This window comes from Manacus candei, unplaced genomic scaffold, assembly GCF_025592945.1.
Source record: "Manacus candei isolate 608988 ecotype Guabito, Panama unplaced genomic scaffold, ASM2559294v1 h1tg000035l, whole genome shotgun sequence".
NCBI lineage: Eukaryota > Metazoa > Chordata > Aves > Passeriformes > Pipridae > Manacus > Manacus candei.
In genome coordinates, this window is record NW_026138083.1 from 6,229,048 (window position 1) to 6,255,484 (window position 26,437).

The following is a 26,437-nucleotide window of genomic DNA, read 5'->3' on the forward strand; positions in this document are numbered from 1 at the left end:
TCCTCTGTTCCAGATGCTGCAGCACCCAAGGAATCCAGCGCTGTTCTCAGCCTGGGGAGCACAAAGGAGAGAGGGCAGTGCCTTTTCTAACAGCACTTAGATCCCTGGTACTTCAGGAACACCTAATGGGATGCAGATGGAGTGCGTTGTGCGCTGGCTGATTTTCAGCAGCGGGACAGACCCACTTTGTGATTAATCACCTGTGCTGGGAGTAAATAAGGCTCAGCCAAGGCTGGCTGCCCTGTCCCTGCTTTTGTGCAGGATGCTGAATGCTTACACTATAGATATGAATATAGATAAGGTGCTGTGTAGGCAGAGCTGAGTCATTTGAGAAAAGAGGGTAAAATTACAAAATCTGTACAATTTTTCTCCTTTCCGCTTCAACTGAAATTGGCACTTTTTCTCCCCTTAATCTGCTCTGAAAAGTGTTTTCCAGAAGTTCACAGTTAAAATTGGACTGAGTAAGTCCTTAAGGGCTTATTTAGCAGCTGAATTAAGTTGAAATTACTAGATTTCTAGTTAGCATTGGACTGCAGAAGAAAACGTCTTCACTTCTCCCCGGTTCATAGCAAAGTTGTTTTTTATGAAGATTGTTTTATCTGAGAACATATTTCCTTTAGGCACCCCAGTTTTATAGCATTCTATTTGTGATTTAATGCACATGGAGGTACATGTGTGTTACTCTTATAATGGAACCAGAGGGAAAAAAATTAAAATCTGTCCATCTGCAATAGTTTAGTGGGGAAGAGCTATTGTTTTCCAATTTTTTTTTCAGCCTATGAAAGTTTGCTTTTTACTATCTAGTTGCTAGTAGAGGAGGGCAGGGAGTAGAGTTTTCCATCCAAGGAACACTGACACCAGTATGTAAAAGTTTGATTGTGTAACTAATTATCTAGAAAGACCCTATGAAACAGCAGCTGGAGAAGATTAAAGCAGGTGCATTTGGGTCTTGAAGAGGCCACTGCGTGCCAAAAACCACTACAGCATGGGATTATCTTTCCTGGAATGGGTTCAGGAAAAATAACTCTCCTTCAATTAAAGTACACCTGAGATCTTGATATGAAAGGCTACAGGTTGCTTATTGCTGTTTTCAATATACTGAGTCAGGATTTCCAAGGGTAGAAGCCTACAGGAAGAGTTCAAAGGTAGAATGTTTGTGCAGGAATTGAACACAGCCAGTTTCTCTGCTTTATTAACATCTTGCAGGAGGGAAAAGCAGACATCTCTGGAGGAGGAAAACAAACTTTTTTGTTTCAGAGAGCTGATAGTTTTACTGCCTCTTTTGCTGCCAGGATAAGGTCCTCAGCTGGCATAAACAGCAGAGTTGAAGTGCTGGAGCTGTGCCAGGTAAAGCCATCCCAAGATGAGTAGTCAGGATACCTTCCTACCATCAAATGCCAGAGCAGCTCCTCCCTGAAAGCGTGTGACAAAACTTCTACTGAGTCTGTTACTCAAAGTGACTCTCTTAAAAAGGTTGTTGCTTCAAAGACATTTTGAGCAAGCCACTATCTTTTATTATTTCTGTCTCTCTTGCCCTCTCTTTGTATTTTTCCTTCAGCCAAACCATATTAATTTTGAGCTAGAAAGCTTTCTAAAAGCCTGCAGAAATTAATGAGGGAAAGCCAGCGGTATGCAATGATGCGTGTCAAATAAAAATATAATCAGCATTTTTCCCAGAATTGCCAACACCTTAGGACTTCACAGCAAACTAAATATTTTTAAAGTGGTACAACAAACGTAAACTTCAAATTTGCCAGCAGTAGGTGGATTGCTGATGCAGTAAATTCTGGTTTTCTTGTACCATCCAGGTAATCAATCCTGTACTTCAAAACAATCCCAATAAACTGGCTATGTATGTTCCAAGCAGTGTAAAGATACCTTGGGAAATTTGAGAATCGTTTATCATTCATTCTTCTCTCTTTCTGTCCCTTCTTAATTCAGCTAAGAATATGTAGAGGCTTTAATAAGGTTGTTCTCTGCCTTAGCTTAAAACTCTGGAGCACTAGTGAGCTTAGTGTGAACTAGTGAAGGGTTGGTTTTCCCTGTCCAGGCTGTTTTATCCAAACATATGCTGTGTTGTGGTTCACATATTTTATGAAATACAACTTTCTGGATATTCTGCATGCTGTGCTATAAGCTCTTCATAGACTGTAAATCCTCGAGGATTTTGCAAACTAAGAATTTTTTAACACATACATTTACTGTCTAGGCACCTGATCCTCTGATTAGTGCCACACAGGTAAATTCTTACACTCACATAGTTGCAGCATATCCTTTTAGCTCAAGAGTCTGCTCTGCAGATTCTCCCTCAGTAAATAATAAAGTATGCAAGATCACAGCCTTGGGAATCAATGAAAATACTTTTTAAAAGCAGTGTCTTTGGTTAAACATACCACAGTGAATTTGGATTAAGATCTGATTCTACACTGAATTCACCACTCTTAATCTGCAGTGTAGGGGGGAAATTGGGCCAATGTGAAAAAAAAATAAAAACATTTTGCTCACATCTGCCTCCTTATCTGACATTGGAAGGTCCCATAAAGGGATGAAAAAGAGCTGAAATACAGCTATGAACTTTAGGGGTTTTATTGCTCTTATTGGGACAGCATATAAGATGGCTGTGTATATGATGTGTATCTGTGGTCTTTGACCACAAAACTGAACATGAGAAAGGAAAGTGTTGACACTTGGTAAAGAAACAGGTTCCTCCCAGCCACCCACCCACAAATACAATGTGTGTAGCAATCGTCTCCTAATGTGCTTTTTTCCCCTCCAGATATATGTGAGCGCTCTGATCTTTTATTTGGCTCTTTAATGCATCCCTGCAAATAAAATTAGCATTCTGGGATGTTGCTAAAAAATTCAAGTGGCTCTTTTGCATCAACACTGGCTGGCTTGAAACAAGCTCCACAGGGAGCCTCGAAGGGGATCCCTCCCACCACAAACTGGTTGAGGATATAGAATCAGGCAGGGAAGATTGGAAAAGGAAGAGGTGTTTGACTTCGGGGAGGTTGCCTAAGCCTCCTCTTTCAGCTCTAATGTTTCCTTTGCTGTATTCCCCTTCTTTGGAATCTAAATTTCTGATACTGAAAATAAGTAGAGACAAACTGATCAGCTCAGTGCCCTGCGCACATGGTTTGATAAATAGGGAACAGCCCGTAATCTTGCGTGGCTGACACTGTGTTTCCAGCTTTGTGGTAAACAGCTGAATAGAAAGGAGAAGGCAGCAAGTCCTGAACTGCACTCGCCAAGAACATCTGCATTTGTGAAAACTTTCCCTAATTGAAAATCTAGTAGTTTCAAATGCTCTCCAACTGGGAGGTTGGAAACTAGCTCAGGGGCTGCGAAGATAGCAAGGAACAGCAGTGATTTTAAGCCCCCAGTTCAGGTCACTCCCTCTCCCTCCTCCTTGTAATTTGGGCATTGAGGAGGTGCTAATAATATCTTTACAAATTCTAACAAGGGGAAAAGTCTCTCTTTAGACTTCAGCCACATTATCCTGCAGTTCTCTAACTCCCTTTCCTTGCCATCATCTCCCTTCCCCTCCTCCTCCTCAATATTTCCTCCTGTTTCTTGAGATCTACTACACCAAAAATATTTTTGGAAATACCACAGACTATTGTTTTTATTTGTGACTGGAAAGCTTTGTAGTAGGATGCTTTTGTGTTTCATTTGTTTTCCTTGCTCTGACACAGCTGTTTTTGTTTTAGCAGCATTAGAGAGATGGTTAAACTATTTGTGGCCTTTTCTAACCCAGCAGATCTCTTCCACTGCATGCTTTAAACTGAATGACTGAGACTGTAACTAACAGGTTGTCTTCATGGGCAGTTTTGTGCATAAAGTTACAAATGCACTGGTTTTATGAGATCTTTTACTTTGCTCAAGCAAAACACCGATCACTGTGAAGCAGGTCCCAGTTTCCCTATAAATTTCCCAGCCAGAACATTGACAGAACCTTGACTTGGGAGGATACAGAACAGATGAAGCAGTAGATCTTCTTCAAACCTACACAATAAATGATTAATGGAGAAGAGGTTTATGTAGCTGTGGTGATCTCCCACCTCAGCCAAGAAGGAAAAGGAAGAAAAGCCAGGCAGGGGCAGAATGTGGTCTGAGGACAAATCTGCCAAAGGTGGCATGTAGCAGCTACAAATGCCTAACTGGCCACTGTGGTTACACAAAGCAAGATGGGAAATTAGGAGACAGGCATTCAGTCAGAGAAGGGTGACAGCAGTAGGTAGTAAATGAAGAATGAAGCAAACGAAAAGTAAAGTAAAATGAAAAAGTAAATGGAGAGTGAAAATGTAACTAATCTGTGCAAAGGCGTCTTAAGAGCAAAGGGAAGAGAGGAAATGAGTTGTACTGAAGGTTTCAGTGCTCGTGTCTAGTGACACAACATAGGTGATATTGAAAGTATGGGCTGATGAATGGCAGGAATATGAAAGCTAAATCTGTAACTGTGTCCTGCTAAATCCCGATCTGACCACACATTCCTGCCACCTCTGCTGGGCAGACACAAGCTGCTGCACAGCAATCGGGTTGAGAGACCTGGTCTTTTTAACAGTGGTTGGGCAGTTTTGTTTCTGACCAAGTGACAGACCTGGCTCTATTGGCCCTGTGTCTTTGTGAACCCAGGGCTGGCACTGGGGAGCCACGTGAGTATGGGGGAGGTGGCACCAACCCTGTCAGCACCTCACAGCACTGGAAAAACAGCACGTGTATCAGCTCACTGATGAAATATAATGCAGGTGGACTGGTGAAAGGACATACTATATCTCCTACTTACAATAATGTAGAGAGTGGCTCTTCCCTTTTTATGCAATGGGTTGGGAAGCAATTGCATTTGTCAGAAACCACCTCCTTAGTGGCACTGCAAAAGAAAAGGCTGAGATGTCTTTTCAAGCACGTTTTTTTCTCTGCTGTTTCTTATCTTTTTCCTTCATTAAAAATAATTGTTTTCAACTCTCCTGTTAGTTTTGCTGGGGGTCACATCCATGGATCCATGACTGAATGAGGCCGGGGACAATGCAGAGAACAAATCCTGTGTCTTAAAGTCTTGAATGACTAAAGTCTGTTGTCATATGATGGTATCAAGATAATAGTACCAAGAGAAGAGGACAGAGAAACTGAGCAGAACTCAGTAAGGGATTGCATATGTAAATGCATATTAGAGTAACTGGACTTATGCTGCATGTTGGTAACGTGCAGAAGATCAGGTCTTGTATAATAACAAAGTTAATCATGTGCTTTTCCTCTATCCAGAAAAAATTGCAACAAAAGCATCAGCACGAGCTGAGCCAAAAGGCAGTATTTTATGCTTTAAGCTTTATTACAGTCACAGAATAAAAAACCAACCAACCAAACAAACATGCAGAATTAGCTAAGATATAAGAGGGCCCCTGTGGAATATTGTTAATGAGAAAAGATACTGGCTTCTATAGACATTGGTTATTCACCTTATAGTCCATTGAGAAAGAACATATTCTACTTACATGTCTAGTGTCCACAGAGACATATGACTACTTCTCTATAGGGACTGGTTTACCTCACAAGTACAGAAGTATCAGTCGTCCATCCCACAATGCCAAAATAATCAATGTAGTTACATCTAGCTCATTCCATGTTTTTCTTTTCTGTCAAATAGCAACATGTACCTTTCAGCCACACTGTTACCCACAGCCCTGTTTTTTGCCTATTCCAGTTATGATCTTTGCACTGACTGTTCTCCTGACTGGCTCATTTCAGGGCTCCAAAGAGTGCGCCAGCTGGAGAAAAACACAAGGTACTTCAGACGAAAACTGCATGAAATGGGCTTCATTATTTATGGCAATGATGATTCGCCCGTTGTCCCCTTGCTCCTTTATATGCCTGGTAAAATAGGGTAAGTACTGAAAAAAACCTGTTAACAAAACCAACATTATTCAGGCTCATAGGTTATTTGGTGTACACTTTGGAAAATGTAGCTCTGTGTGGTAGATACTTCCTGAGAAAACATGCACTGTTCAATTCATCATTTAGTTCTGTTCTCTTTTAAGTTTGGCCCTAGACTTAATTTTGAGTTGTTCCAGTGTTCAGAATTTTAAGATTTTTCTCTTATCCTTTTTTAACGTGGTCTGGAATAATACATTTGGTAACATTTTTAATTTGGATTTCTTTTATATTTTTTTTAATTTGTAATCATTAAAGGAGACACATTGCCTTTGATGTATGAATTGGTTTGGATGGATGTTCTTTTCCCCCATCTGATCTTTGAATGGTCTTTGCATGTTTTACCACTCAGTTCCTCTCAAGCAGCACTTGTGCACTGACTTGGACACCCAGACCAGGAGTCAGTGGTAGCATAATGTAAGGGTTGAGCTGTGGGGAGTATTTGCAAGGGCTTAGCATGACTGTGTGCTCCAGGTCTCATACACACCACAAAAAAAGCTTCTTAACTGGTAGAGTAATTGTAAGAGCAGATAAACCATGACACAGATTGTTTTATGCCTGTTGATGTGCAGGAACCAACCTCTCATGCCTTCCAGAAGCCCAACCTCTTCCATGCTTAGGGGCTGTGAATGCCCACGTTTTGATATGCACTCAAAGCCTTCCAGTGACATAAATGTGTCTATCCTGCAGTGCCCTCTCTGCCATCACACTTCTAGTATTTGACACCCACTGTGCTTCATGAGCTGCTAAGCAGCAAAGATTCTCAGTCCTACTGGTAAAATTCTGGCTCTTAAGGAAATCAATGGGAATATTACCATCTGCTTCACTTGAAGACAGGATTTTACCTATTATACCTATATTATATACAATATCATTATTATACATGGATGTTTTCTCTCTGTGTCAGTTATTGGAGATAACTTTTATGTTTTTTTAATTCTTCTCTCTCTTTTTTTAATTCTTCTCTCCTTAGGGCTTTTGCAAGACGCATGTTAGAAAGAAATATCGGGGTGGTCGTGGTTGGATTTCCAGCTACTCCTATCACGGAATCCAGGGCTCGGTTTTGTGTGTCAGCTGCACATACACGGGAGATGTTAGACACGGTAAGCACAGCAGATGTCCTGCCAAAATTAACTTCAGATGCAAAGGAGGTTGGGAGAAGCTGTGCCTCTGTTACTTTGAAACTCAATAATTCATTTTTACATTTGTTTTTCTGGCCTTGTCACTTGATCTTTAAAGGCATTGGAGCCTTATATATTTTACTTTTTTAAAATAAATTATGGGACAGTTAACTTGTTATGTTTTTCTATTTCTACTAGTGACCAAATCTGTCATCACTAATAAAGACCTACATGAAGAGCACAGCAAGACAAAAGTTAAATGCTAGGTCAGAACTATCAGAGTAGGAAACCTGAAACGATATGGAAATAATTGAAAATCAAGTTTTCCATAGCCGTTATCTTCACGTGTTTCTTGAATTGCAGAAAGTATATGGGACAGCCCTGGGGGTACAGGTGGAAATTGCAAACAGTATTTGGAACTGTTTGAACCTAATTAAGTTTAATTGATGCTGTCTGGCCTGTCTCAGTTCTGTATCTTTCTCTGATATCAGCAATACCGTTAGGAGTATGTTGAGACTTCCATCGTAAAAACCTCCATTCCAACACAGTCAGAAATGTGTTTAAAATAAACGCTTTGAGATTTTCCATCTCCCTTTCTTGCCGAAGGTGTTTCTGGCCTGGCTTGAGATACGTTCTTTCATTCTCAGAATAAGCCACCACAAGAGGCTTAACGGCAAATTTCAGACTTTCTTTTTCCTCTCTTTGCACAAGTGTGATGGTCAAAGCAAAAAATCTGTGAAGGTGGAAGGCATTTGAGTTAAAAATGCCACTTCTTCATGCAGACAAGCACCTGTGCCTGCAGAGAGTTCCTGGCTCTGCATTTGCATCCTGAGATTCACATGGATCTTGAGGCTGGAGCCCTGCCCTGCTGACCAGCTCCCACATCAGTGTAGATTGCTATCAAACAACATCAAAAAATCTGCCTTGCATGTGTGCAGCATAAAATTCCTTCTGCTTTTAAAGGTGCAGTAGTTATTAGCAAGGTACAATACCATAAAGACAATATTTCATAGGACAGGGCATAACTTTTGTGTTGGTCACTGTCAGCTTTGGGTATTGTGCTGTGTGGATTTTGGCTTAAGTAACTCCTAATAGGCGATGACCTTGATCTGGAGATTAATCTCTTGAGGTCACTGCTTTGATTTTCTTCCTCTCCCCTCGCTCCCAAATGTCAAGCCCAGTACATTTTTGGGCCATCATTTCATGTTCATTACCGGGACATTGCTGCTTCCTGGTACCACTGGAGGTCTGAAATGCTCCACAGTTGTCACTGAACATGCTGTGTTTCTGCTGCAGTACTCGTGGCATTCTCTAAATGTCCTTACAGTCCATGGAAATGCCCTGAGCTGAATTACTTGCAGATGGAAAGCTTTTAAGACAAATGCTTTGTGAACATGCCTAAACCCAGGGTAACAACAGGTAACAAGCACAATGAAAACATTTCCCTTTGGCAAAATTTGTTTTGAATCTCAGCCTGGAACTAAAGAGGAAAGATCCATGAAAGGGCAAGCTCCCAAAAATAACTTCCTTAATGACCTGGAAGCTATCTCTCTGCATAAACCATTACTAAATTACTTCTTTTTTGTTCATGAACTCGTTTTAGTGGCTTAACAGAAACAGGCTCAAAATCAAAATTGCTGTTTTCTTTCTTGATGCCAAAAAGTTGACTGATCTTGAATGTGGGTCAGATGCTGCAAAACACTGAGCTGCCTCTCTGTGGTACAAAGTTCCTTATCTATTTTTTGAATCTACTGAGAGCTGGGGGGACAGCTCAGCAAATTGCATTACAGTATTACTTAATAATAATATTAATTGTGCCTGTGATATTAGTCTAAGATAATGGAATGCACTAAAATCATCTTAAACTGTTCAGGCTATTTATGTTGACTCTGATCAGCACTGTGGGATGAGTCCTAGCTGAGAAATTGCAGTGGCAACTCCAGTCCTTGGGAGCTATAGGCAAATATTGAAGCATAGCCTTACACATTTATTTTGCACAAGCAAAGATAACTTTTTGTCTGGGTTGTTATATCTCTGTGTTTTTAGAAAAAGTAATTTTTTTCATCTGTGTTCAATTAATGTACTTACTAACAAACCATAACCTACTGAAGGAGTAAATTCTGTTCTCACAGATGCTGTTGTACATCTGTGACTGCATTGATGTTCACTACAGTGGGATGAATGCAAAAATCACCCATTTGTCCTTTAAACTTTCTTTAATTGATGTTTTTTATAATCTTGTTCTGCTGTAAAATAGAGGTTACTAGAACTTCATTTCTTTTCCAAGAGAATTGACAAAGTAAAATGGTCTTACAGGTTTTGAATGCTCTGGATGAATTGGGTGATTTTCTACAACTGAAATATTCCCGGTATTCCAAGTCATCTCATCCTGAACTGTATGAAGAAACTAGGCTTGAACTTGAAGATTAAGTTTTCCACCTCCGAAGAGAACATTATGATGCTATGAAAGGGCGGAAAACCCGAAAACTGAAAAACACAAACGCATTTCTTCCCTTCTAAGGACAATTTTTATTTCTCAGTTAATTGAAAGGAGGGGAAGTTCGGGTGTTGCATCTTGTTGTATCAATTTTCTGTATTCAAGAGACTGAAATATTGATACAGATTTGCCTCCCCAGGAGATCTGTCCTTGTTACGGTATTTTTGATGCAGGATGAATGCATCCATTTTTCGAGTTGCTAGCGTACAGCTTTTGGTATGGCCCCTTTTTATGAAGAGGCTCCAGATAGTCTTAATTGTGACTGAAATAATAAAGTTTAAAAAAAAATTAATAGATTCCAGTGTAATATAGCTGAGCTTCATCAGTGAGACTGACTTTTATCTGTTAAGGAGCATAAATCAAGACCTCGGTGTGGACTGCTACAGAGGAATGAGCAGAAAGTGATCTCTTTTACTAAGTTGCACTATCATGCATTTCTCCAAGGACAGAAAATGTTAGAAAAAGATTAATGCTGAGAACAAGAGAAGTAGCCTGATCAGATCATGTGTTTCTGATGGCAGATTATGGGAAAGGGAGAATGCCTCCACCCATCCACAGACCTTTTCTCAGCTGCTGAAATGCACTCTAAGCTTTGAATTGTACAGAAATTTGGGCTTAGACATGAACAGAAATGCTTTTGTGCCAACACATTTGACCTACAACCTATCCCATCTTCTCCCAATGTAAGTTCTTCGGCAGGGCTTGCTCCCTTTTCGTGGAGCAGTAGTAAATAATTTTAATAACCATTTAACTTTCCCGTAAAAACCTTGATCAAAACAGTCAGATACTTGCAGTTCACAAACTGCAGATGACATTTACGGGCCCATTCCTAAGTTTCTTGAACTACTTATGGGCCTAATAAATTCACTAACAAGTACATAATGCTGAAGCTGTTAGTTATATAGAATGTGAAGTTCAATACCATGAGCAGTTCTGCCACCTGTTAAACAGAAAACTCCATCATTTCTATGTGTGCTTAAGTCATCCATGTAATAACATTTCTTGAAATATTCTTGTCTGTTTTATTCATGTCAGGGGTTGTTTTATTTGTCCAGTTTTTCTGAGTCGTTCGTTTTTCAAATAATTGTTGTATCATCTGAGGGGGAAGATGTGCTTGTCCCCTTGTCCCCTGCCTGAGTGACAATGCTCAAAGCCACCTGAAGGAGTTGTTAAAGCCAACAGTTTCCCTGCAATGCCACAGCAGCATTATCCTCAGGCTTGTGTGGGCTGAGTTGCTGGAAGGAGATTGGAAGCTTTTCCCTTTTTTTCTTTGCAGCATTGAAAAGCAGTTCTGCAGCTTTAAGAATGAACTCCAAACAATTCCACGCTATCAAATGTCATTGTAAACACATCAGATGAGAGATGTTTAGCTTTCTGTTGCACAGATGTACCACACTTTCATGTTCTCTTGAAAGCTGTGGTGTAAACTTAACCCACAGCTGCAATATTAGATTTAAGAACAGAACAATTAAATTGTGGAGTACCAATTACACTATATTACTCCCTGCTTGTTAAAGCAGCTTTCAGGATATAACCAGGCTGACTGATTATGAGGGCCCATTTTTTGTTGGATTTTTGTTGTTGTTGTTGTGCAAGTTAATAAAAATCCAGTGGTGCTGTAACTTTAAGAATTGATTACAACACATTCCATAATATCAAGTGTCGGCTTTAGGAAACATATATCAAGGGCTGGGGGAGGACTAAATGGTGTGTCATATGATTCTTCACTTTGGTAGATGGACTTGAAAAACACTGCAGAGGTTCAGGGGAGCTGTGTTTGTGGATAAGAGCAAACTCACTGTATAAATAATTAAATACTCAAGCACAGGACGAGGAGAAATTAGGAAACATGAACTTTGAGTAATCTGGCAATTTGTGATGTACAGCTTTGTTACATGCAGAGTGAGTGCACTTAAACTGTGAAGGAGATGGGATGCGAAATTTCTGCAACCTGCTCCTGAAGGAGAAGTACTGAACTTGATCTATTGCTTTTTGATCTCTATTACTGAACATCTGTGGCCAGATCCTCAGTTGACTTCTGACCTGCCATCTTGTGGTATAGGGCCATAGTTTATATTTCAGCAAACATTATTACACGTGCTGTTGCAGGCAACACGCTTTTACCCTCAAAGAGAGGCCTGAGATTCATTAAACTACAGAGTGATCACTTTTTGTACCCCTATAGGGGAATGTTTTCGGCCTAAAGCTAAATTCTTCCTGCCCTCAGAACATTACTCTCACTCATATTAAGGAGACAGGACAGCTATTTTTCAGAGACTGTCAGTTGATTTATTATGTGCCCTCTTCTGATTTCTTCCATCCCTTACACATTAGAGAAAGTACAGACTGACTATCCCTGGGCTGGGGAACAGTTAGGGAGAAATCCCTGTTCCACTGGTGCAGTAATAAAACTCGTGGGAACTTCAGTCTTTTAGATTTTCCCCATGAGGCTTAGTTATGGTCTGTTGCTTGTTTTTTCACCAGCATGGACTTTTTCCTGGTTTACATCACTTTTAGTAGATGTAGAGTTGACCAGCATTTGGAAACTCTATTCTAGCTAGTTTAAGAGAAAAACTGATAGAGTATCTATTAGGCAATTAACACCTCTAGCATAAGGAACACGTATTTCCTAGAATGTGCTCCATCTTCAGGCATGCACATTCTTGGGAAATACAGCTCCCTGTAATTGCTTTAGAAGGTTTTGAAGAAGAATTGCCTTCAATAAATAAAAAAAGGCCAAGTTGTCATGTTTTAATCCAGTGGAAACACAGGTATAACTACACTAACTTTTTATTGTCAAACTGCATCTCATTATCTTACATAAAATCTTGATTGACCTTTATGATATGGGAGGACTCAAGAGTTTCTGTTTGACAGAGTATCTGAATTGTTTGCCCTTTCCTGTACCTTTATCCCACCTCATCTTTTAGAAAGTCTCCATTTCCTGAGCTTATCAAACTTGTCAAGGTGGTTCCCCCCTCCACTGCTCCTGTGTCTTTGTATTGTTCTCTCTGTTCTGATGTTTCAGGGAAAGCAGACTGGCAGCTGCAGAGGACCTGAAGTGCAACAGTTGGCTTTTTGGCATTGCCTCACTGCCTGCTTTTCCTGGTATCCTCATCAGCTCCTGCAGACTTTAATCTTTCCTTTTCAAATAAAAATTTCCTCCTGAAGGTGCGAAATTTCTGCGCTGAACCGAATCTGAACTGCCCAAGCTGTTGAGCCAAGAATGGGCTTGTTCTGTCATTTGTGCAAGTGTAGACCAGGTTAAGTCTTGCTTTGAAGTCAATACTGTTATTTTAAGGCCAGTACAACCGTGAGAGGAACCTGTCAGCGTGAGGTGAGCTGCCTGCATTTATTTCAGAGGGGTTTGAACATTCTTGTCTCTGGACTGTTTCACAGCCGCTGCTCTTCACAGGGGACCAAGATATGGAGTGGATTTATTTAAGGTAGGATTTCAGATTTTTTTTTAATTTTATTTTATTTTTCAAAGTGTGTTTGGTTGAAGGTGTATCACGTTTTTCTATGTCCTGACAGGGAATAAAGTAGTGATGTAAGAAAAGCAGTCTGTGCTAAAGGTGTTTATGTACTTTCTAGCCTGCTTAGAAATCCAATAGAGATTCTCCAGTATATGATCTGCCTTTTATTTGTGCATAAAGTTTAATTGTTCTTCAAATTAAAACACAAATCAGGACTAAATTTTAAAGAAACCACACCACCAGCTGAGAAATGGCAGATGTCTTGCGGGTATTGGCAGCTGAACATTTGAGCCTCCAGATGCCTTGAAAAACAGTATCTAGGTGTTTCCCTCATTTACTCACACATCCAGTGTTGTTTGTGCTCACTGCGGATCAGTCACAAGATAATGAGGACTCACTTTATCCATTTGGGAGGCAAAGCTTCAGACCTGTCCAGATGGTCCCAAAACCACCACCCATATGACCACACAAAATAAACTATTAAGCACCATCAGAACAGGAGTCTGGGGTCTGAATCAGGGTGGTTGTTCAGCACTTACTGAAGAGGGGAGTGTGTTTCTTTCCACATACATAGCATGTCACTGACAAGTGACATAAGAGAGCACTGATAAATCCATTTTTATCATGTGCTAATCATGTTAAAAGGGTAATGTAGAGGCACAGGAGATGGAGAGACATAGTGGACTCAGAGACTTAGATTAGATCCAGTTGTGTGGAAAGAATTTTTTGGTGCAAGCCTTACAGGAATTGTCAAATGTTTTTAACCAGGTGGGTGGAAAACTGGAAAATGTGGTCTTTAACATCAAAATAGTGATTTCAAGGTAGGCAAAGAGAGCTATTGCACCTCATGTGTTACTCCTGTTTTTTTACAAGAGAAGCAAGGGTAGATGAGGTGCCATGGCAGATGACCCTGATACTTGGTACTCTATTCATAGAACCTTTTTGGAGAGTCACTTCCAGATGTTTTAATTGTTATCAGTATACTCAAGTTCCACAGCTTTTGCTGCAGGGGTAGCCAAGGTTACAGTGATGCTTGAGCCACCATCTGTAACGAGCTGTGCTCATGCTGAAAATTGTTCAGAGATCATTCTAGTGACAAGCGTGCACAGCATCACTGATGGTTGGGATGCTCTCATTGGGCATCACTGCTGGGATGCCACCTCTGGGAGTGGCTGTGGTATGGTGACAGCTGCCTGTGCTTCTCTGCCAGGTGTACCTGATGTGGCTCCAGGACAGGCATGACAGGCTGTCCTCTTCTTTGCAGATACAGAAGGACATGGGCCGTAGGTCGCTCCAGCAGATGAGTTTCTGGCACTTCAGCTCAACCAGAAGATGTGGCCATGAAAGCAGGACACTGTAGGAAGTCTAGAAAATCAGTTCTCACAAGTAAGTCAAGTACCTGTAGTAACAGACAGAGAAATGTTGATGTGTGTGTCATGGAGCAATGGTCCTTCCCTCTCACTTCCACTGAAATTGTCTCAAAGAATTTACTGTGAGCATGAACTGACTCTGGTATCCTGTGAGTGGGACAACATATTATGTATCCTCCAGTTCCTGGAGCTCAGAACTGATCTCTCATTCCATGAAGTATGAAGTGCCATCAAGTTTGTTACTCTTGTCTTTGGTATCTGTATTTCCCCTCCCAGCACTGCAAGCAGCAGGTCTGTCTTGCCAGAGACAGATCTCTCTCTTCAGAGCACAGCATGAAGAGGACAGCTGAGCCTGTTGGGGTCTGATGACCTCACATGATCCATGGCACAGCAGTGAATAAATGTTTCTTGGCACAGGGGCTTTGCTGTGCCACAGATCACTTCTTGTCTGAAGTGGGTTCCTCATCTGTTTACCTCTCAAGCAGCTGTTCTGGAATAGCACAGAAGTGGTGAAATCGGTGGGGACATTTCAAAAGCATAGTTTCTCCTGTGTGTTTCCTGGAGCCTGCTCTGACACAAGTATCCTCCTTGTGTCCTACTCTCCCCTTGTTGTTACCACACAAACCTCGTGATGTCTTGGCTCTCTGCTCTGTACAGAAACTGTTTTGTGCATTGCTGGGGATCCTACTTTCATGTGGGAGCTGCTTTTTTAACAACCCTCACACCAAGGACACAGCTACTCTCAGACAGAGTGGTCAGAAGAGGCATGATATTTTTTTATAGTTCCAGGACCGTCTCTTTACACTTTTAGCATTTCCTGGTGTGCAGATCATCCCAATACAAACTCTCTGACTCCCACTGCACACTCTAATACCCATGTTTTAAAAACTGCTCAGTGAACCACTGTAACCTGTGAATTAGAGCTCTGAACTGGATACAAGAGACCCAGTTCTGATCTGCCTCTGTTCTGCTAAGTAATTACAGATGACATACATTAGCATTTCTAGCCTCATTTTTATCCCTCTGTAGCACTCTGATAGTGATTCTGATTTGTTTGTAAAACAATAAGTTGAACTGATGAGAAGAGCTACAAAAGAGTGAAGTGTTGTTATTATCTGAGTGGTCTTTTAATTTCTATATCTCAGAATGTCTCCATTAATCCTGTAAAAGTCATGACTATTCTGTTTACCAGACTTAGTGTATGAGACAGTACAATGATGAAGATTAATTATAAATCACAGAAAAAAAATTCTGGAAAACAGATTCCTTTAACGTTTCCATTCTGTGTAGGCTTTGTCAGTGTCTTAATACAATGATGCCAGTTGGATTAGAAAGCTTTTTAAAATGTGAATCTATCTTTTCAAAGATTTGTAGCCAAGCCTTTCCAGTTTGTTAAAATGTAATTAGTGTCTGCTTGTTAATATGATGTTCATTGATTTTTAAAGTACACAGACTTCAAAGCTAGAAATAAATAAATAAAAAGAAGATAATTCAAACCAGAGTGGAACAGCTCGGACAGTTTTACTCTTTTGCCAGGATCCCAAAGCTGTTGTGTTCAAACAATGCCACAGTTTGAGTGGAAATGTGAAGATTAAATCCAAACCCTGCATGTCAGCTTTTTTGCAAATGACTATCCAGGATTTCAATAAAATGTCCAACCACAACAGATTATGTTGCAGGGATTTTTATTGCTTAACAACTTGTGATAGTCTCCCATTTCTCTAACATGTGTTATAAACCAATGCACCTAGCAAGGATTGGTGAAATTTTGGTACCTAACTCTATTAGGCTCTTCTGAAGAATAATTTGAAAGGAACAAAAGATGAAAAGGTTCCAAAGAAGATGGATGATTGCAGAATTTCCCATTGCACATCAGTGCAGTGTGGCACAAAATGGTGTTTCATACACAGGTATGAAACATAATTTGACCACAGTCATGGAGGAAATTATACAAGCACTAAAGAGGAAGATGGAGGTAACTTGAAATTCAGGGAGGAATTCAAAGATGTGATCCTAAGGAGACAGCAAAAGCAATACTAGAGCACAATGCTTGAATAAGAAGCTGGTCTTGAGAAGAAGAAGGTGGAAAGGGATATCCAAGGGACAACCCTATCCAAGGGCAAGAGAGAGGATGAAATTAGCTAGTGCAGGAGAGATGAAGCTTGAGCAACAAATTTATTCAACAGCAGATGAAAGACAATTCAGAGGCAAAGAAGAAAGGAAGGGAAACTACCCCCTAAAGACAACATGACAAGACAGTGGAGACAGGCAGGACTGAGACTCCACGGGGGGGGAAGAAGGGGGAAATAAAAGGCAGACTGATTTTCAGGCAAGAAGGAGAAGAGATCCCTCCACACCAGTATAACAGGGGTGTCCATGACAGCAGACAGGTTCCTTGATGGTTTAGAACAAGGGAGGAACAATGTGGAGCCAAAAAGCAGAGAGATTCCCTGTTCTTCCATAACTAGGAATGCTAGATGTAAACCAGGAGCAAAGAAATAAGAAAAGCAGATGGAAATAAGGATTGTCTTCCATTCAGGACAAGTGATATTGTAGAAACAGGTCAAGAACAACCCCAACAGAGAGAGGACAATGCTTTAAGTTACAAATGCTCTGGATTTTTTTTCCACAGAACTCTTGCAGTCCCGATGGAGAATGATAAGGTAATAAAAGTGATATATCTCCTCAGCACTAGCTCTGTGAAGGAAGCTGCTGAGAGACAGGCAGCTAAAGCAGATCCTTCTCTGAGGGCGGTCTCCGTTTGGCCTTTTGTGATCCTTGTCTTCCAGGACTAGAATTTACAGTGAGGAAAGCCAGCTTTCACATGTAAAATAGTGAGAAAAGGGTGCAAGAGCCCTGTCTGATTTTCATGCTGGATTTTAACAGATGGGGAAAGAAATATCTTGGTAGTGATTATAGCAAGGGACAATGGACCCCAAAAGAAGAAAGGCATGCTGACAACAAAGCATTCTGTGCTGGTCCCAGTACATGAAGGTAATTTTTTTCTAAAGGTTTTGGAATTGCCATTCACTTTTTAATTGCGGATTTGCTGTGTGATGCCATCCATGGTGAGCACAGAAGGAGGTCAGCTGTGTGATAGCATCTAAGCTTTGATTTCTATATTGTATACAACATAAGTGTTCTGGTCTCTATCTGTTCTTCAAAAATCAAGGGGCCACCTAAGTTTTAAAACCGCTTCACAGTCATGCCAGACAGTACTGACAGGACATGTAGTCAGTGAAAACACTTTACTAAGTGGTAAAAAAGGAAGTGGGAAAAGACAGAGAGGAATCATTGAGTTCAGGACTACCCAGTTGCTTTAGAAACTGCTGTTTGTAACCGTGTCCTGATCTGTCTTGTCAAGCCATCCCATGAGGCTGCTGACATGGCTAGATTAAAGACATTTCAGTAATAACTCTCTATTACCCTGTTTTGCTTTGACTTAAACAAGACTATAGAAAAAAGCATCTCTGTAGACAGACGGGAGATAAAAGATTGTAAATTACTGCAAAGTTTAGGGGATGGTAACTTTCAGAACAGGGATGATGCTGATGACCACGAGGGAGCAGCAACTGCTTTCTCTGATACTTCTGAAGCCAGCAGCAATATTTGTCCCATGAATTTGTCCATGGATGCAGCACACTGAATATGTTTATATCATCTGCATAAGTTTAAATTACCAGCAGCCAAAACAATAGTCAGCAATGAGTGGAGAGCTTTGAATGTGAAGTCAGGGTCTTCCCTAAGTATGATTTTATTTTGAAGATTGTCTTGGGGATTTGCATCTTAGTGGTGTCACTGGGACTGGATCTTGAGGAAGAGGAGTTGGCAGGGAGGATGCTCTTGAGCCCAGGAGTTAAATAATCCTCTCCATCTGGGATAAGAAGTAAGCTCAGGTGCTGTAGGTACAGGATGAGTGGCAAAGAAAAGCAATGCTGTGGTAAGAAAGCATTAAGTGAGAGCTCTGAAACACCAACCTGAGAGAAATAGTAAGGAAAGCAAATTGTAATGGGTTTGTTAGCCACGAGGAGAGAAGCAAAGAACTGAGGCAGGGTTTAGTGAAGTTGGGGGATTTACTGCATATGGGAGCAGCAAAATATAGTCAAAGATTTGACTATGAATGTGTCCTGAGGAACCCAACGTGGTGGCAGAGGTGTGATGCAGCATGGGCTGCCAATGAGCAAGAAATCAAGAAAATCAAAAGACAGTGTTGGAAGACTTAAAATAATCAGGGGATGAGGAGATAGCATGGATCCAAACACCCTGAAAATCTTTGATGCAGGGGAACTGAAGACCTACAGGGGCAATCAAGACCTTGCTTAGGCAACACACAATGAAGATTTGCCCATGGAAGAGAAGTTGTAAGGTGGGTCACAGTCAGTCAGCAAAGGATTAGATAACACACTCCAGGGAACAAGGCAAGGATAAAGTGATGCTAGGTGTACAGGATTGGATTTGAGGACCCACAAGGCCCTGTCCAGCTTAATCATCTACGATTCCATGGAGACAGCAATGAAAGACCTACATTGTCTCCCTTAGAACTAATTTCATTAGGTATGGGCTTAGGTCACGTATTACAAATAGGTCTCTTTTATGTTGGATTCTAGTTTGGAGTTTGCAGTGATTGATGGATTCATTAAAACGTCATCACTGCAAGGGACAAGAGTTTTCTGTTTAAAAATAAATAAATGACGACAGAAACAGCAAAAAAGCCTTCTGCTTTTTGTTCTGATTCTCCCTGCAGCTTAACATGCTTCAGGAGACTGCTTGGTGGGAGAGAGAGGAGATAGGATAAGAAGGGATTAGCAAGGGATATCAGTATTTCACTCAGATCTTTGGCTACCTGGTTGTTCTTGAATTCTACCCCCCAGTCTCTTTCTCTTTGTTTTTCTGAATGTCACGTAAGCACCATTCTGGTGCCAAATAATACTGACACTGTGATCTCTCATTTGGTCTGGAAAAGGCACTTGGCCAAATTCTCAGGTGTTTATAACTCAGCTTTATTGTACAGAATTAAGCAGAGTTGCACTTGAAGATCCAGCCCAGTGGATTACTGCTTGTACAGCTGGGATGTCTTTTTAAGGCCAAATTAGTCAGTATAGAAAGATTTTCTCCACAGAATTTGGCTGTCATCCTTGTGACAGTATGTTATATTTTCAAGTAGATCCCATGGGCCAAATTAATTGCAGTGCTCTACTGATGTCAGTGATGTTACCCCAAGTGTGAATTTGGCCCCATTGTTCTGAGGCTAATAGACTTTTTTCTTTTTTTTTTCTTCTTTTTTTAAATGAAAGTGGATCATAAAATATTCTCAGATTTTCATCTGGTTTTGCTTATAATAATTATCTTTTCCTGGAGCTGAGTAGTAAAGAAAATATTCATATTCTTCAGTGTCTGGTATAAATTGCAGTGCTTGTTTGCTGCAACCCAAGACACAGGCTAAGGACAGAAACTGGTGCATTTGCCCTTGTCTGTATGGACAATGTACAGACAAGGTGTCAATGAAACACATCAATTTTCAGTGGCTTTTTATACTTTAGAAGATACTCTTCTGGCAGCAAATGCATCAAGATAATGTTAAATTCCACCCTTTGTTATTAATTGAGAGAGAAGACATGTTCTTTTTAGCAGGTTTCCATCTTTTTGAAATAATGCCTGTACAGCTTGCAGAATTAATACTGCAACGGGGAACCAGCATATTTTTGCTTACAGCTTGCACCCAGTTAGGTCAGAGAAGGTGTGAGATGTGATAAAAGTAAAATTAGCTGAACCAGGCAGTTATTACAGTTGGTTCCTACTCCTGGTCTGAATAATGTACCTGAGGGAAAGTGCAGTTGGGACTCCAGTGTTATCATTTTTGAGGGAGAGGCTGGCTATGGATTACACTCATGTCATACCTGGTGCTCCCAAATTTGTGTTGAGTGAAATCTTTGCAGAAATGTCAAGAGCCAGAGTGGTCTGATTGAATTATTGCATCACTGTTCAGTCCAATCTTTTTATTGAAATTTTGAGGATCAATGAAATGTCCTGAAATGCCATATAAGGATTAGAAGGAACTCTATAGCAGACCTTAAGGCACGAAGCCTACAGCTGGAACTCTCCATCCCTCTCTAAATGACAGGGACATCTCACATACTCTTGTTCACCAGACCTTTTGATCAATTTGATATTTCAATGGAATAATCACTGAACAGAGTGCTCCTGATTTGTGGAAAGGCATCAGTTTAAGACTTTGACCTTGTTAAAAGAAATAGATGTGAAAATGAAGCCTCTCAACCTTAGGAATCTGTCTCTGTAGGTGCATTTGAAGCTTCATCTGGGGCAACCAACCTTCAGATTCCACAAGAACTGCAAGGAACTTTGGAGGAGTTCTAAAGGAACTCTTTCTCTCTGAGCTCAGCATCCTCTACCCTAACACACTCCAGCAGGGTATCTGGCCCTCTGGATGTTTAATGAAGAATCAAGACCACCACCTCTGTGGTGTTGAGAGTGGGAGTTATTCTTGAAAGAGAAATGCTGATACTGGATCAGCCCTAAAAGTTGTGGTGAAAGCTGTTCTGTGATTGTACAATTTTGCATTTGTAGGGGTGGAAGAAAATGCACAGAGATTGACCCTGTGCCCATGTAAACAGTGTATCTGAGAAAACCATACTTCTTGATGAAAGGAAAATAATATCCTAAACAAACAGATAGAAGGTACCCTAAAAACAAAAAAAAAGAAAGACAACGGATCTCTCACTCCTAGCTGAGGTTTTCTGGGGTTTTGTTGTTGTTGTTGTTTTTTGGGGGGGGTTCCCCCCACAAGAAAGAGGGAAAGTAGCTGAATTTATGTGTCTTCTGAAAGTCTGTAGGGGGTCTCTTAAAGCAGATCATTAGACAGAGAGGCCTCTCTTGCTGGATTTCTCTTAATTTTGTATCAGTGTTTAAGTACCCTTTTTCCTCAGAGTTTAGGAACTGATTTCAGATGTTTTAATGTCAAAGACAGGCATAATTTGCAGTAGCATAAATATCTCTCCAGTGCATGTAGGAGAAATGTCAACTGGACATAACTGCATGTACTGGAGGGCATACTTCATGCTGTTCCTCAGGGCTGTATCTGCTGGCTACTACTCACTTTTTTTGCCATCTCTTCATCTGTCAGAGGCACTCTGGGACTTCAGTGCAACTCTGCTGTCCCATTAAAATGGTTCCATGTATGCAGAACCTTAAAATACACAAGTGCAAAACAGGAGACAAGTAGGGAAAAGCCTTTCTAGGTCTTTAAAATTAGGTTGAGAAAAAAAATCAGAAGAACTAGAAGAGCATGTCTGCTGTCAAACACTGTCTCCTAGTGATGTCTCCAGGCAGTGATGTTCTCCTGAAGGATGAATCCTTGCCTCCCATTTTGGCAGGCATGGTGATGCTCTGTTACCCTTAAAAATGGTGGAATCTGGAGCAAAGCTTCCCTAATGAAACTCAAAACCAGGTAAAACTGCCTACTTTAGGAGGTCTCATAAAATCCTGCAGTTTAGGTCAGTTGTGCTGCAGTTTGCAGGCTGGGGTACAGTTCAGTGTGAATGCAGGAAATTTACTGTAGCAGGTGGAAAGCAGTCAGTGCTTGGTAATCCAGCCACATCATGCTGCTGCTGGAGTCAGCACCACTCAGTAATTTGACACTGGAGATTCTAGATGGACATAAATTGCAGAAATTGAGTGTACTTTTAAGGCTGATGAATACATCAGAATCAAATGCAGGACAGGCTACTAATCCACAGGAACAAATATTATCCATTTCCATCCTGATCTGGTTGAATCCAAGTGTTACAACAGCGTTTCCAAGCCTCAAGGGTGAGATTTTTGTCTCTTGCTTATAGCAGTTTTTACTTTATATCAACATCTCTTGGGGACCTCCTTACCTCATAAGTTACTGGGGAAATTCCAGACACCTAGAACTGGACAAATGCATCATTATTTTAGAAGGATGAAGGAGGTGACTCCCTTCTCCCAGCCTCCCCAAGTAATTATAGGCCAGTGAACCTGATGTCAGTTCTGAGACAACTGCAGGGAAATCAGAGGCACAAAATAGTTCACATTGAGCTAAAGAGATGGTGACATAAATGACACCAGTTAGCATAGTTTTGATAACAAAAATGGTGGTACAAAATAGTTTTTAAACTTCACTACCTAAAATGTTACACATATTAAGTGAGCAAATTGATAAATCAGGAGGGTATTTTTATCAAGGTCCTGCAATGATTTGTTCTTGCCCCCAAGCTATTCATTATTGTTATGAAGGATTTGAAAGGAAAAAATAAATAAACCAGCTGCTGGAAAAGTTGCAGGTATGCCATAGTGGTAAATAAACAAGGCAGGTCAAGTCTATGAGGCAAATTGCAACACTCAGTAAAGCAAAGTCCTCTGAACATGTGTTTTAAACCAGCAAAATGCAAGGTTTTTGAGGACATTTGAGAACAAAGACTGCAGATGACAGTTTACATCCTGGAACCAGTGACTGTGAAAGCCTTGGCCCAGATGCAGGCTGTGGGCTTTGTCAGTACCTATATGGGGACAGATTGAATCCAATCCTAGCCATCCTAAAATGTGTTTGTGTTAAATCTGCATAATCGGTTGTTCTCATTAGCCAGACCACTCTGTGCTCAGCCACTGCACAAACTCCTGAAAAAGTTTGCCTGCTTAGGACAATTTTTCCCCATTTTTCCACAAGTTGGAGAAAGGCAGAATGTTTGAACTCGAAACTTAGTTGTTTCTTCTCCCTCTGAAAAACCTTATCATCAGTAGTGAATATCCTGCATCTCTGAGTGTTGTCAGGTATCACACACACCAATTACATGGAAGGGGTCTAGTTTTAGGACAGCTCTGAGACAAGAAACAAGGCCCTGTGGAAATCAGAGAGTTCAAAACATCTGAAAAGATCTGTTGGATAAATGATGATGTTGGATTGGAAAAGGTCACTCTGGCATTCTTAAAGCTCATAAACCCCTCAAGACAGAGTGGTTCGTATTGTCCTTCCTTTCAGGTAAGAAAAAATTTGTCAGGTACTCAAATGGTAAGAAATGCCAGTACTAAGTTATCCGTGCAAACTAACATAATTTTCCTTGTGAGTTGGGGTTAAGATAGCTTCCCATTGCATGACTGCTACTGATTTTTCCACAGGTCCCCTACCTTATTGATTTGCCACTTGCATTACTATAAATGCAGGCTCCTAAGTTCTTTGTGACTTAAAATGTAACATGAGCTGTAAATCCCTGGGGTGCTCTTAAAAAACATCATCCAGTTAAGTCATCAGTGAGCAGGTAAGCTGCCAAAAATGAGCAGCAGCAGCCAGCCCCACAGGCGGGGATATATGTCAGGTAGGGAGCCAGAAGGGATTTCCTCACCCTCTTGGACTTCTCACCCTCCTCCATACAACACCAGGGAGGTATTTCAGAGCCTGAGATGGAGGACCAGGGGTGTTGGTGAGCAGCAGTTCTTGGCTGTGCCCCAGGGTGGGAATAGGCCATGCTACAATGCTGGGTGGTGGGAGATCTGGTCTTCAGTCCAGAAGCAGCCTGGCTGTCACAGTGTGCTCTGCTGGCAATTCCCATTAACCACAGGAGAAGCTGCAACACTGCACTGGTGACAATCCAGCCACTTCTGTGGAGGTTCTTGCTTATGGGCACAAAGTTTGTTATTGTTAAGCTCTAGAAAGAGGTAGCACACACACAAATGCTTTTCCATGTTCTTCTGACTAGGAACGCTCCAAGATTGTTTTTATCTGGACATTGATGGTAAAGTGGACACATCCCCCACCCAGAGCAGGGCTGCAGTCTTTGCATTATTCACTGGAAATGGCATGTTTTCTCTGGAAAAGGCATGTGGCTGGTGATTTACCCTTTGCCAGACCACTCCAGTTAAAGATTTATGGCTTTCCAACACTGGTGAATAGCATCCCTTTTCTGAGCTTTTGGGTGAAGCTGGATTCTCTCCGTAAACCTAATGCTCCACATTCCTGCTGTGCTGTTCCTTGCTTTCAGTGAGCTACAGGCTGTCCTTCCTTCTGGGCTGATCAGCACCAGTCAGCTCAGACCCAGATAACAGCACAGCATTTTTAAAGATCACTCAAACCTCCCATAGCTCCAACATATGGCAGTAAAGTGAAAACTGAGGTACAAGCTGGCAGAGCAGTATTAGTTATAAAGCTCAGCACCAGAGCACAGTGCTTATAGTTTGTGATGGTGACACATCCATTTGTTTGTTTGTTTGTTTTTCTTTCTGTTTGGGTGTATTTGGATTAACTGTAGTGTTAGGTGCTCTGTCAGAAGGTGGCACATCACAGAGCCCAACTGCTCTTCCTCTTCCTTGTTCTTCCAACTGCATCTCCTCAGAAGATCCAAGCTATCCTCTTCTAAGCAGTGTCCTAAAATAAGAAGTGAATGGGGTTTTTTTTAATCAAAATGCCTCAAGGTGTTCATTCCTCAAGCAAGTGGATTTGGCTTTCTAATGAAGTATGATTGTGATAGCCCTCCCTGTACAGCCTTTTTTTCTTTTACTGTCTTCCAAACTGCTTTGCCCTGCTACTTGTGTTGCAAAGGCAGGAAGGCTCCTGGATTTCCTGTCTTTACCCGATGAACATCACTTAGCATCCAGCCAGAAGGCTTGGTCAGGATGAAAACAATATTGAATTTTGCAGGTCTCATTTATTTAAGAGAGTAAAACGTCTTTCTTTTCAAAGTGCTTCTCTTTAGCTTTCATTTCCTGTGCACAGAGTAGCTTTGTCTCGAGTACAATAATTAAGTTGTTGACCTTCCTTAGAGGTCAAACATAGCTTCCCTTTAGAGAAAGATAAAAACAAGCAATAATAGATACTTTGCCTGGTTTAAGATACTTGGTCTGCATGTCTGTGATGTTGCTGTATTTTCTGCTGGATGTTTTTCCCAAGATAACTCAGAGTGACATGATGTTTATCCATTTATTTTTGTAGGTACACAGTATTTACTGGAGTTGCCTTTCCCCCATTCTTTATGAAGAAAAAAAAATTCCATTGTAACTACATCAAAGAGCCTGAGGTGGGATGCATACGGTCTAATAAGGATGTTTCCTGGGATTTTAAAATGGCTATACTTTTTTAATGATTATTTTTTCTCTAATCATCTGAGAATTTTTTTAAAAGTCAAAAATAAGAATGGAGAAGCCCAGACATCTGGAGAAGCGTTACACAAGGTAAATGGCTGTTCTTTTTATATTGCTTTTTTTTTTTTTGTATGTCAACATTTTTGTATGTAAACACTTACATTTTCCTCCTTTTAATATTATGTGTTTCTAATTTTTATGAGGTTTTTTAATTGTTGTTTACTTGTTTTTAAATATGACTGCTAGTTTATATTAATGTTCCTAATAGTCTGATGTTACATTCCAAATAGTATAGGAGGTGATGTCAGCAATTCAATTCCCAGTAGCTGTGCCTGTGTGCATAAATGAGGCACTGGGATCATCTAATCAGTCTTAATAACTATTAGCAGCAAGTTTAACTTCTTTTATATAGAAATGAGAGATCTTCTCCATGGCATGGAAGCTGGGGGAATGGATTATGCTTTACAAACTGGGCAGGACATAGAAATGCCCACAGGTGGAAGAAATCCATTAATTCCAGTGATAGGAGGCTTTATTGTTCATTTCTGCCAATGGCAATAAATGCTGGGATTGTACAGCATGTGGGATGAAGGAAAAGCAAATATAGGCATCCATCCCCACTACTGGAATAGGCTGGGGCAGCCTTAATACTTCTGAATTATGAAACCTTCTGTTCTAAAACCTCATATTCCCTATGCCTTTCTTATTCCTTACAGAAGCCTTCCTCAGACATTTAGAGTTCCTTTTCTGGTGCAGACAGAATTAAGTCTGAAAGTGCAAGTATATATAAAGCCATAAAAAAGCCCAATTGTACATGTACTCTTGGAAGCAAGAGAACTAACTCCCATCACAGCTGAGACCAAGTGTTTCCTTCATCTCTTGCTGCTGTGGCACTTCATGGCTATTAGTACATGAGCAGTCCCTTCCTCATTCACC

General features: G+C 40.7%; 1 protein-coding gene across 14 annotated transcripts in view; it reads left to right on the forward strand.

The window, feature by feature from the left end:
- Positions 1 to 25,437, forward strand: part of SPTLC3 (serine palmitoyltransferase long chain base subunit 3) — a 166,499-nt gene extending 141,062 nt beyond the window's left edge. For 11 of the 14 annotated variants that reach the window (XM_051792753.1, XM_051792752.1, XM_051792746.1 and 8 more), the window contains 3 exons: positions 5,746 to 5,881; positions 6,902 to 7,031; positions 9,366 to 11,082. In XM_051792753.1, coding sequence (XP_051648713.1) covers positions 5,746 to 5,881; positions 6,902 to 7,031; positions 9,366 to 9,479 — 380 coding nt within the window. In that variant the 3' untranslated portion in view covers positions 9,480 to 11,082. Of the gene's footprint in view, positions 1 to 5,745; positions 5,882 to 6,901; positions 7,032 to 9,365; positions 11,083 to 12,945; positions 12,996 to 14,286; positions 14,656 to 25,352 lie in introns of those variants that run through there. The other 3 variants (XR_007905367.1, XR_007905366.1, XM_051792757.1) reach the window with 3 other exon arrangements.
- Positions 25,438 to 26,437: the final 1,000 nt, after the last annotated feature.